Raw genomic sequence first — 11,240 nt, forward strand, 5'->3', positions numbered from 1 at the left:
CGCACACACGCGCTCACGCACACACGGTGTGACGTGTGTGCGTGAGCGCGTGTGTGCGGCGTGTGTGCGTGAGCGCGTGTGTGCGACGTGGGTGCGTGAGCGCGTGTGTGCGACGTGTGTGCGTGAGCGCGTGTGTGCGACGTGTGTGCGTGAGCGCATGTGTGCGTGAGCGCGTGTGTGTGTGCGACGTGTGTGCGTGAGCGCGTGTACGCTAATGCACACGTCGCACACACGCGCTAACGCACACACGTCACACACACGCGCTCACGCACCCACGTCGCACACGCGCTCACGCACACACGTCACACACACGCGCTCACGCACACACGTCGCACACACGCGTTAACGCACACACGTCGCACACACGTCGCACACACGCGCTCACGCACACACGACAGACACGCGCTCACGCACACACATGACAGACACGCGCTCAAGCACACACGTTCCTTTCACGAATTACGAAATCTGGTCTGGAATTGTTTACTTGCTTGCCCGACGGGCAAGCCACCCTGGCCTTTAACTAGCCCTTCCAAACAATTACTAGTCCCGGGCTAGCGGGCTAGCGGGCTAGCGGCTAATTCGACCCCTGTAAGCATAGTAAACCAATGAATAATGCGATTGAACACAGCGTCAGCACACATTTAATACCTTTTTAATTGATGGTCGAAGTTTGGAATCTTTCGATAAACTCTTCTTGTCTTTTGAGTTCTTTCCTTCATCCTTCCTTGATTTTGTATGATCAGTAATGTGGTGCTCAGAATTATTTCCATTTACCTCCTCGATGTGAACCCTCTTTTTCACAACAGGTGGCGTTGTCTTCTGTTGCTGCCTTTTCTTCTCCAGTTCCTGAGTGGTACAATTTATAAATTTATCTCGACATTACGTAAACATGGTATTAATTGTTTGCTTAAAATTACAATAGTATGAATACTGTGTTTTAAAATGTTTGCATAACATCCTTGACAAAAAAAATACTGTGTTTTTAAACCAGATGTTGAGTTATCTGAGGGACTCTAAAAGTATTACACATTTTATAAAAATGTCAATTTTTACTGAAATTTTAATTATATAAATCTAAGGTTGCTCCGTCTTCTTCAGTAGCTATATCACTCACTAAAGTACAAAATATAACTTCGACAAATCACTAGAACTGTAATAAGGGCATTCACTTATTAAATCATGAAAAACATGGTATAACCTGTTTGTAGAGCTCCTTGACTGTCTCAATCTGAGTCTTGGCAGCCTTATTACTAGGTTCTAGCTTCAGTAAGTGCAGTAGGTCCTGCATGGCCAGCTTATACAGCTGCAGCGTGTGACGGGCCTGTGCACGCCTGAACAGTGCCTTCACGTTGTCTGGCTCCAGCACAAGTGCCACGGTGCAGTCCTGTTCTGCCTGTTCATTCTGCAGTCACAAGCAAAAAGTATGACATGAAGTATATATATAGGTGTGTGTATATATTTATTTATTAGAAACATGCACTCTCCTGACTTCCAAAGTTTGTATTTAGTTAAAATTGATACAAAACGTATGCTTCTTGAATACGCTGTGCTATTTACATTATGGAAATAGCTAACTTCAATGAACCCAAACAACAAGTGTGAGTTAGATACTTTTGGATATAATAGTACAGAGTTTCCTGATAATTGCAGTAATAATTTTGGTGTTGCCTGCGAGAGGTAAATAATCTTCATTATGCATGGTGAAGAAGATAAGCTTGGGATGATAGATTTTGAACACAAGCAGTTTGTTACCATGCTTGCTCCCTCTCATTACAAAGCATGCAAGACAGTGTCACAGCACTTCCACTTCCAGTAAATATTGCAAAGACAAATATGGATTTTAAGTGTGATCTTTGATGCCAACCTTATTGAGCTTTAGAAGGCACAGTGCTCTATTGGTAAAACCCAAAGCTTTGTCAGGCAACAAAGTTGTGCATTCTGTGTAGCATTCGATGGCTGCTGCATAGTTCCTCTATATACCAAAAATAAAATACAGCTTAAATATTAACTGTACACACACAAAGAAGCCATACGAGGTAACAGAAGCAAATCCCTAACAAGAAATAAACAGACAAACTACAGTCAAAATATCACGTAAATCACTTTAGACCGCATAGCAACGGCATACCTTTAGACATCGGCATGAAGGTACGTAAACAAGTGAATTATTGTTACACATATTAGCAATCATAAAAATATACAGTAAATACGACTCCAATTCAATATATTATAAGTTATGAATATACTAATTTACATTAGCCAGAGATTATGCACACATATTCATTGTACCGATCACCATAAAAACACTTCAACCCGTGGAATTTTCATTCACCTTTTGTACAAATGCATTCCCCTTTACTTTGACTTCCTCAAATCTCTGTGCTGGTGTTGGTTCAGGCACACTCTGCTGTACACTTGCAGGAGTTGTCGTCCTATCCAACAAGGACAGACCAGCTGGCACACTAGGAATTTTGGGAAGCTGTACCCGCCAACCAGGACCCTGTAGTTCCTGCAGCATCTTTGCACACCTGCATGTAAATTTACAATGTAGAGTATGCTATAATGCATATATATGTATGTATTTATATTTTCTAAATGTAACGTATGATCTGAGTTCAATGTGTGTCATTCGTAGATACGTGTCACTCATATCTACATTCTTTATCTGAGACATAAAACTGGCACAGTATTACAATGCGATGAAATCATGAATGGGATACGGAAACTTATTCGTCAAGTGGCACCTGCATATTCAGGTGCAAGGGCATTTAGCAGTAATCTATTCGATTTTAGTAGGATTGGTAAACGTTTAAAACCTTAGCAATGGTTTATGACGCACACACCTGGTTGCTCCTTCCTGAGCTGTCAGATTATTGCAGTCAATCGATAGTACATGCCTATTGTTCACGTATGCAAAACCGTATCTGCAATACAAAGTAATAGTAAATGAGTAAATATTTCGCTTTACACACTTGATTGAGATTTTACACCCATGATAGGCAGATAGGAATGACTGCTAAAAAAATAACACTGCTCACAATCCTCATCACCCTAATCCCATAGATAACTAGAAAGGGCAGTTGTCGCCAACTACATGTATCCCCCGTGTTCTCCCCAAGATGTGTAAGTATACGAAGTTTGGTCACGCTAGGTCAATTAGGGGCCGAGTTATAGAGCAGAAAGAAAATATTATGAAGGTCAATGTCAAGGTCAATGTCAAATAAAGGTTGCAGTGACCTGGTTTTGGTACGCGACACACCTTCTCCACAAGATGTGTAAGTATACCAAGTTTGGTCACGCTAGGTCAATTAGGGGCCGAGTTATAGAGTGGAAGGGAAATATGATCAAGGTCAAGGTTAAGGTCAAATAAAAGCCGCAGTGACCTTGTTTTGGTACGCAACACACATTCTCCCCAAGATGTGTAAGTATACCAAGTTTGGTAGCGCTAGGTCAATTAGGGGCTCGAGTTATAGAGCGGAAGGGAAATATGATCAAGGTTAAGGTAAAGGTCAAATAAAGGTCGTAGTGACCTGGTTTTGGTAGCGCTAGGTCAATTAGGGGCCGAGTTAGAGAGTGGAAAGGAAATATGATCAAGGTCAAAGTAAAGGTCAAATAAAGGTCGCAGTGACCTGATAATTAACCAAGTAAAAATGTGTTTACTTCATCTTGTTTAATCTTCCATTAAACCTGTTATAAATGTAATTATGTGAAGTTGTACTAGGCCTGTTGTCAGAAACTATAATAACAATTATGATTATCATAACTCTGAGATGTCATAACTTTTGTATATATCATTGCATGTGCAAAATTTGCGATCCTAACGATGCTGATACCCCAATCATAGTATCAATATATTTACTTCTCCATTGTTTCAAAAGCAGCAGCTTTCCTGAGGAGTGGTTTGAGCGAGTGGGGAGTTTCCTCTAAGGCACGGTCACAGTCTTCAATGCTGGCACGACAATCACCGGTCTTAAAGTAGCATGCAGCACGATTGCTGTACAATACTGACAAGTTGCCTGCATGGTTACCTTTCGCTATAAAGTAACAAAATCATGCATTTTACTGTAGCAATTGATAACACACCAGAACAACATACAAATAACAACATACATTACGAGACTAACTTCTCGTTACTAATTACACAATTATGGTCCAAATTGCACAGTTATAGGTACAGCTGCGATTATGAAAGAGTATCCATTTAAAATGCCCTAGCTATTAGACTGAACTGCTTATCTTATGAAATGCTGCATCTACGTATTCTATATACATCCATACAACAATATGTAGACATGTACTCCATGGTTATATATGTGATTAGACAAACCTTTGTGAAGGACAGTGATGGCTGCTGTGTACCTTTCCAGAGCATCAGCATACTGTCCTGCCTTAAAGAATGCATTTCCTTGATCCTTCAGCTTGACAACCTTATCAGGAAGTGGCGCAGGTGGTTCCGGCGGGAGACTCACTTCCTGAACTGCCATGGTGGGTTTCGCCACAACGTCAGTACACTCATCAGGTTCTGTTGTTTTCCTCTCGCTCTGCTTCTCTGTCACATCTGATTTCGTAATGTCTGAAGCCGTGGTCGTCTGCTCTCCTTGATTGTGCTTCACGGTATTTTCTTCATTCTGCAGTCTCTCTGATGCCGCCTGCAGTTCGTGTTCACCATCTTTGATTGACTGCAGGGTAGTCTCACTATCGACTATACCCTTTTCGACAGATTCTCGCAGAAACTTGAGTCCTTCAGCTAGTTTCTCAACATTGTGACCCTTACTCTGCAAAGATTCAAGTACATCATCGAGACGCTGAGACTGCTTGTCTAAATTTGTCTCCATATGTTTTATGCTAGCTTCCATTTTGTCCACACTTGCAGGTGGTTGCATCTCTTCATTGTCGCTTAGCCGAGTTGGTGTAGGGGCCATAGTGGATGCTGGGACCTCGTTCGATGAATTTTCACTCATTCTCGCTGACGAAGATCCTGAATGGGGAGATGAAGTCTCGTCAACAGTCTCTTTTGAGTCAGACGTTGCATCAATTTGAACATGGCCACCTTTATTATTTTGTTCCGTTGCCTTCCTCATAGAATTCTCATCATCTCTTGTGAGCTTATCTGCACTAGCTCCTTTGCCCAACACGTGACTGGAGTGAGAGGGCATGTTTGTGTCCTGGTTTGCAGGTTTGGATGATGTTTCTTCTTCCCGACCTTGAGCTGTTGCTCTACTGCAGTCAGTGTCAGGCCGAGATACTTCACCTTTACCAACATCCTCAATAACCATACGCCTTCCTTTCCTCTCAGTGCCACCCGGTTTGCTGTGCCGAATTCCCAACTTTCCACTTGCCTTGTATAGTTCATTTAGTAGTGCCTGTAAAAAATATATGAAATTCGTTTCACAATGTTCACAAGGCCTGAAGATTATTTACTTAAATCATTAAGCTGATACATTAATCAATTGACAGTACGCTGTATTTTGAAACATAAAATATATTCATAAACAATAATAAGAAATTATACTGAAAGTTATTATACATGTTTTAATGTGGTTTTTATATGTTGTTAACATTCTACTATATATGTTATATTAAATTTATTTATATTTTATAATGTGTAACAATTCAATTACATATTTAGCAAATGAATAAGTTTTCAATAACCTGAAACAATGGTAATTGGAAAAACTTACAGATATTTTTATAGAGACTGCACACACAACTCAGATAGTATAGTCAGCGTATCATATCTTTATTAAATTCTTATATCAAACATCTGATTACCTTATTACTGACATAAAACAACAAAGAAGGCTCAATTTAATTATTAGCATGTTCTGCAGTTCGCCTATACGTTATGCATATGGAGGAGTATTGTATTAATAATTATTAGCCATAAAACACAGGTCCTGCGTCGCCTCGCTTGCTTGGCAGCTAGAATCTCATGTGACAAAACCTAAAAGGAGTAAAATGTATGCTCTTCAACTCTCTGGATGGCTTCAGTAATGTGTGTGTATCATCTAAAAAGCTTACTGTTGTGTTTAGGCCTGCTACAAGTAATTAAAAATACGGCAGAGTTAGAGATAGAAATATGGAGTAATGTACAGAGGGGGCGAGGGGGAAAGGTGGGAGAGGGCAGAGAGTGAAGAAAACAGGCAGAAAGAAAAGGAGGAACAGCGACAGAGAGAGAGAGAGAGAGACAGAGAGAGCGAGAGAGAGAGAGAGAGAGAGAGATATCTGAACATGTACCTGCGCTCGTTTGTTATGTGGTTCAGCAGATAGCACCTGCTCCAGGTCATTCTCTGCCATATCAAACCTCCGCAAAGCTTTGTACGACAGGCCTCTCCTCATCAGTGCTGAAAAAACAGCCAACATTTTTTTGTATAATGTTTTTGACATGTGCATATTGCCATAACTCAACAACTTTTAGTAAGAATCGATAGACTTCATTATCTATGTCTTATAATACCCAGCAACACTAATATTATACACAATGTATATATCATATGCACAGACTATACATATATATATACAATAACTAGGAATTACCTTTAATGTTTCCAGCTTCCATTTGTAGTACAGTGTTACAATCTTCAATGGAAGTCTCGTAATTTTCTAGCTTGATATCTGTGTAAAAATGTGTGATAACAGGTATGATATTAAAATAATATTACTAATTTCACAGATTAGCATGACAACCAAAATTCATTAACAAAGTCACAGCTGACCCATGTTCAAATACTACCATAATATCTAGTCAACATGTACTTACGTGCTAAGGCACGATTGTTGTAGGAAGCCGCCAGCGGTGAGTACGATATACTACGCGAGTAATAAAGTAGCGCCTCCTGGTAGTCACCAGAAGCAAAAGCCTCGTTGCCCTTGTCCTTGTCTTTGCTGGCTTGCTCAGATCTCTCTTGGACAGTTAAACCTATGAGAGCACCCACACATTCGTTTACACCATGCAGGTTCAGAGGCTCATTTTTCAAAGATCTATCATCCACATAGTTAGTGTCCAAAGCACTGGATTAGTGGACAAAGATCGACTGATCAGGAATCTGCACATATATCACCGATTCACAATGAAAATATTTAAATGCATAAATATAAGGGTGAAGTCCTATATTTGTGGGCTGCTGCATACATGTACTTCTAAAAATAAATAGGAATACAAATTTAAACTGCAATGCACTTTTTACATAGTATTTTAAAAAATTATAGAGAAAGAAAATATTATTATATATATACATATATATTATTTCCATCTCCACGGAATGCTAACCTTCTGTAGTACATGCACTGGTGTCTAGGTTAATGGACCGACTTTTCTGCTGGTCTTGCTGCATTCTCTTGGTCCATCATTTCTGGCGCAACAGGATTATTGCAATCAATTACGTATTTCCAAATTACATTAGGCATTGTTGTTGACAAAGTGTAGCGACTTTCTAAACCAAAAAAAGCATGCGGGCATGATAAGCATGCGCGTCTGTATATTAAGTGAATGGTACTCGAAGAGAAGCTAAACCAACTCACGTTTCCTCTTCATGACAAGTGTCCTTGATATAGAAACAGAGTTTAGATGTCAAGATTCTTACGCTTACACTACTGTATGTATGGTTCTGCAGAGCTTCTCACGTGGTGGCAGGTTGGTGGAGAGTCCCAATGTCCACTAACTCCCGCATCTCTCAGTTCTTCTTCCCTTTCGTTTTGATGTTATTCCTGACCCAATTCTAAAGAAGTGAACAAAACATTTAGGATAACAAGGCTGGTAAAAGTATGTTTGTTGTCATAGCGATATTATGTCACAGATATGTTTAAGCACACCAATGTCACACACCATGTCATGCATACTTACAGAAAGATCACTCTCGAATTTCTTTCCACTCCTTCTGTTAGGCCAAACTTGCAGCGTCTCTCTGCTTGGCTTTCTTATGGCTTTATTATCGTAGTATCCAATTGACTTTTAATGCCGGTCTACACAATACTGGGTTAAGTCTGGGTAGAACTCCTTCTTCACGCAGAGTGCTGTGGATAAGAATAAACTGGCCGTCTGTGTCATGAACTACACAACATAATTGACATGTTTGTGATCTTGAATAGGCCTCTTAACCTTGATCATTTCTCTATGAGTGTATAATCTAGTGCAACGCCTCGATGGAACACGGCGGGACAGTGCTCATTCTGTTGCTCTCCCCTGTACTGGCTTCGTTTCTGGCAAAAGGTATATGAAAGCCTGTTCAAGCAATGTCGCTAAACCGCTACGGTCGGATCAATCGAAAACTGGGCTGGTAGCATAGGGTATTAACACTTAGAAACTAACCCTAACGAATGCAGTCCTACTTCCTACCTGCCTCGCAACTGTCTTGAATATGAGTTCGTGTCATTAATGTATGCACTAGCCTGATAGTGTTCCCGGCGCAGATGGCCGCATGCAAGTGTAATCAGATAATCAAACATGGCAATCAACTTCGTGCATTGGTGATAAGTCAAGGAAAGTAGAGGATGACAGCGCTGAATTCGCATTGAGTTGCTGAAGATCGTACAGGCTAAATATCCACAGTAATATTCCAGGCAGGTGACATTTGGCTTCAGCTGTGAGTAAGTAAAATGTAAACGACGATCTGGCATTGTGCAGGTGTGCATAGTTTATTAGAAAATGCCGGAGTTCACCGCGACCCCGCCCCCCATGCATCAGTAATGATTGCGCCCCAGGTTTTTGCCCACGCCTAGCAATCAGCGGTGCTTGATCAATATAGCCAGATTTCGCTACTTAGAAAATATAGATTTAAGGAGTGTAAACCTTTTCACAAACTTTTGTCTTTCAATTGGAACTGCAAATGTAGCCTCAGCATCCACCACAGGGTATGGGCTCTAAATAATCGCAGAAAGCAGTTCAGTCCTTTGGTTACAGTCAACAAATCCATGTTGAACCCTCCCCTTACGAGTCAAGGTTATCAGACACGTTACTCTTCGCATCGTCAGCGGGAAGAGTACATTTTCATGTCCTTTCCAATAAAGCCATAAAAAGTGAAGGTCACTGCTGGAGAACAGGAAAAAGTTTTTGCCAATGCGCTCCGTCAGACGCAAGTGTGCCTCAGAGAAATGTCTAAATCTGTGCCCGCGTCGGCCATTGACCTTTGACCTGTGAACCCTCCAATTTCGCAGCAGTGCCTGGCTTTTGGCCTACGATGATCTGATACACTGACTGTATCGACGAGCCTAGGTTCGAGCCGTTGATAGAGTTTGTGCTGCAATTCGTGCATTTCCCTCGCTGATCCGTTATTGAAGGTGGGAAATGTTCCCTTCTTTGTAGCACCTCTTGAACCGCGTTTGGACACCCGAGCTTCGAGGACATCCAACATCGTTTCGGATTCATACCTCCACCACGTCGCGAATATCGTGACCGTCACATGCGAGCGATTAAGATTTGTGCCAAACTGTTCGACCGCACGGTGCACGAGCCACACAGAGCAAGTCGATCTAATGCGATTCTAACGAAGCTGCATCTGACTGATGTCAGATGAGCTAACCAAGTGCCGCGGAGCGACAGCGCTCATCTAACGTGCTAGCGTGCGGTGACTATGTGGGTGGAGGTGTGGGAAATCTCTCAGGTAAAAACTCCTGTTAGTACCCAAATGGTGTTTCACATACACGCCTAAACAGTGGAATGCGACAGGGATGGTATCAGGAAAGCCGTTTCTGCGAAAGGAATGTCTCGTTGGATTCGTTATGAAAGTTGGCGTCAGAGTATGGCGGCGGTACGTTTAAGCTGGTCTTCAGATTAAAGATGGAAGCTCGTGCAGGTCGTAGCGTAGTGAGCAACAAACTAGTGTTGCAAGACCAGAATAAGGTAAAGCCACTCATCCTATTTAACCTACGGCAAGCCTACAGGCTGCAAACTTGCAAATAGAGAGCTGGCTCACCGTAACCAATTTAACGCAGCGCAATAACTCACACAGTATCTATCACAACGACATGCACCTGGCAGTTAGGCCCACTGGGCACGCGTGGCATACGTTAACATGTAACCATAATCTGAACCAGTACATGAATGGCCATAGCAAAGTTATACGATTGTAAGGAAGCATAACCGCTTCTTTAAGCCAAATTTAGGCTTTTGAAATTTCAATCTCACTGTGAGCATTGTAGCCTCAGTACATGCCGCAGGGCATCGTATAGATTCTACTAGCAAACCCCGGCAGTCAAATTCGTTAGTTGTTTACAGGACAGGTCAACAAATCCATGGTTTGAACGCCTCCCTTGAGGGTCCAAGAAGGTTGATCATGACACTTACTCTTCGCAATGTCAGCAGATAAGTAGATTTCAATGGTCCTTTTCCACGAATAATGCCACTATAAAATGCTAGTCATCCGCTGAAACTAAAAAAGTTTTTCAATCCGCTACCGTCCAGACCAGTGTCCTTCATAAAAGTGTCTAAAATGCTGCGCCCTGTGCCCATTGACCCTTTGACGCTGTGGACCTCCAAGTTCGCAGCAGTCATCGGCTTTTTCCTAGCCATGATGGCTTATACCACCAGACTATCGACGAGCCTAGGTCGCTGAGACCGTTTAGAAGTTGGTGCCGCACTTCTGGCATTTCTCGCCCTATACCTTAGAGTTTACAGGAGTGCCATGTTCCCCCTTCTTTTAGCACCCTCTTGACCTTTGACCTTTGACCCCCAGCCTTCGACATCCAACTCGTTTCTTGTACGATCCCACCCAACGGGCCGAAATATCGTGACCGTACGTCGGAAGCGCTTAAGATTGTGTGGCCCAACTGTTGACACGACGGACGGACGGACGGACGGACGAGTCATCGCGATCTACAGAGCTGGCATCTGGACTATGTTCAGGATGAGGCTAAATAACTACCATTTATAACACCCCTCAGTTTAATAGTATTCTTTAGTAAGTATAGACTATTCCGAATATAAAGTTTTTACAGAATAGTGAAAAAGTGAGATAGTAGATTTTACCGAATGGGCCGTGTTTATTAATAAATCACACGTTCGTTAGTTAGTACACGTATTAAATTAGCAAGTAATCAAACTTTATTTTCAAAGAAGAGAGAGAAGAGGAGACATTTGCAGTCCATATTAGAGTGTTATTCTTTACATGATTGCAATTAACGTTTCTAATCGATAGTATACAATGTAAAATATGCTGTTCATGGTGGCTGATGCAACACAAGCAGCAGAATGATCTACCTGAGCACCACGGAGTACTTTTTTCAAGTTCTCAAGGACATCT

At 41.8% G+C, this 11,240-nt stretch overlaps 1 protein-coding gene across 1 annotated transcript in view; it reads right to left on the reverse strand.

The window, feature by feature from the left end:
* The window catches only part of LOC106809537 (sperm-associated antigen 1-like), a 10,226-nt gene extending 2,869 nt beyond the window's left edge, over positions 1-7,357 (reverse strand). Inside the window, exons 1-11 of the mRNA XM_014812638.1 lie at positions 7,274-7,357; positions 6,764-6,922; positions 6,541-6,618; positions 6,241-6,347; positions 4,331-5,366; positions 3,863-4,037; positions 2,847-2,927; positions 2,336-2,531; positions 1,868-1,975; positions 1,202-1,405; positions 652-849 (exon numbers count right to left, since the gene is read on the reverse strand). Of these exons, the coding sequence (XP_014668124.1) occupies positions 652-849; positions 1,202-1,405; positions 1,868-1,975; positions 2,336-2,531; positions 2,847-2,927; positions 3,863-4,037; positions 4,331-5,366; positions 6,241-6,347; positions 6,541-6,618; positions 6,764-6,922; positions 7,274-7,337 (2,406 nt within the window). The 5' untranslated portion in view covers positions 7,338-7,357. The remainder of the gene's footprint in view (positions 1-651; positions 850-1,201; positions 1,406-1,867; positions 1,976-2,335; positions 2,532-2,846; positions 2,928-3,862; positions 4,038-4,330; positions 5,367-6,240; positions 6,348-6,540; positions 6,619-6,763; positions 6,923-7,273) is intronic.
* Positions 7,358-11,240: the final 3,883 nt, after the last annotated feature.

This window comes from Priapulus caudatus, unplaced genomic scaffold (assembly GCF_000485595.1).
Source record: "Priapulus caudatus unplaced genomic scaffold, Priapulus_caudatus-5.0.1 Scaffold15, whole genome shotgun sequence".
Lineage (NCBI taxonomy): Eukaryota > Metazoa > Priapulida > Priapulimorpha > Priapulimorphida > Priapulidae > Priapulus > Priapulus caudatus.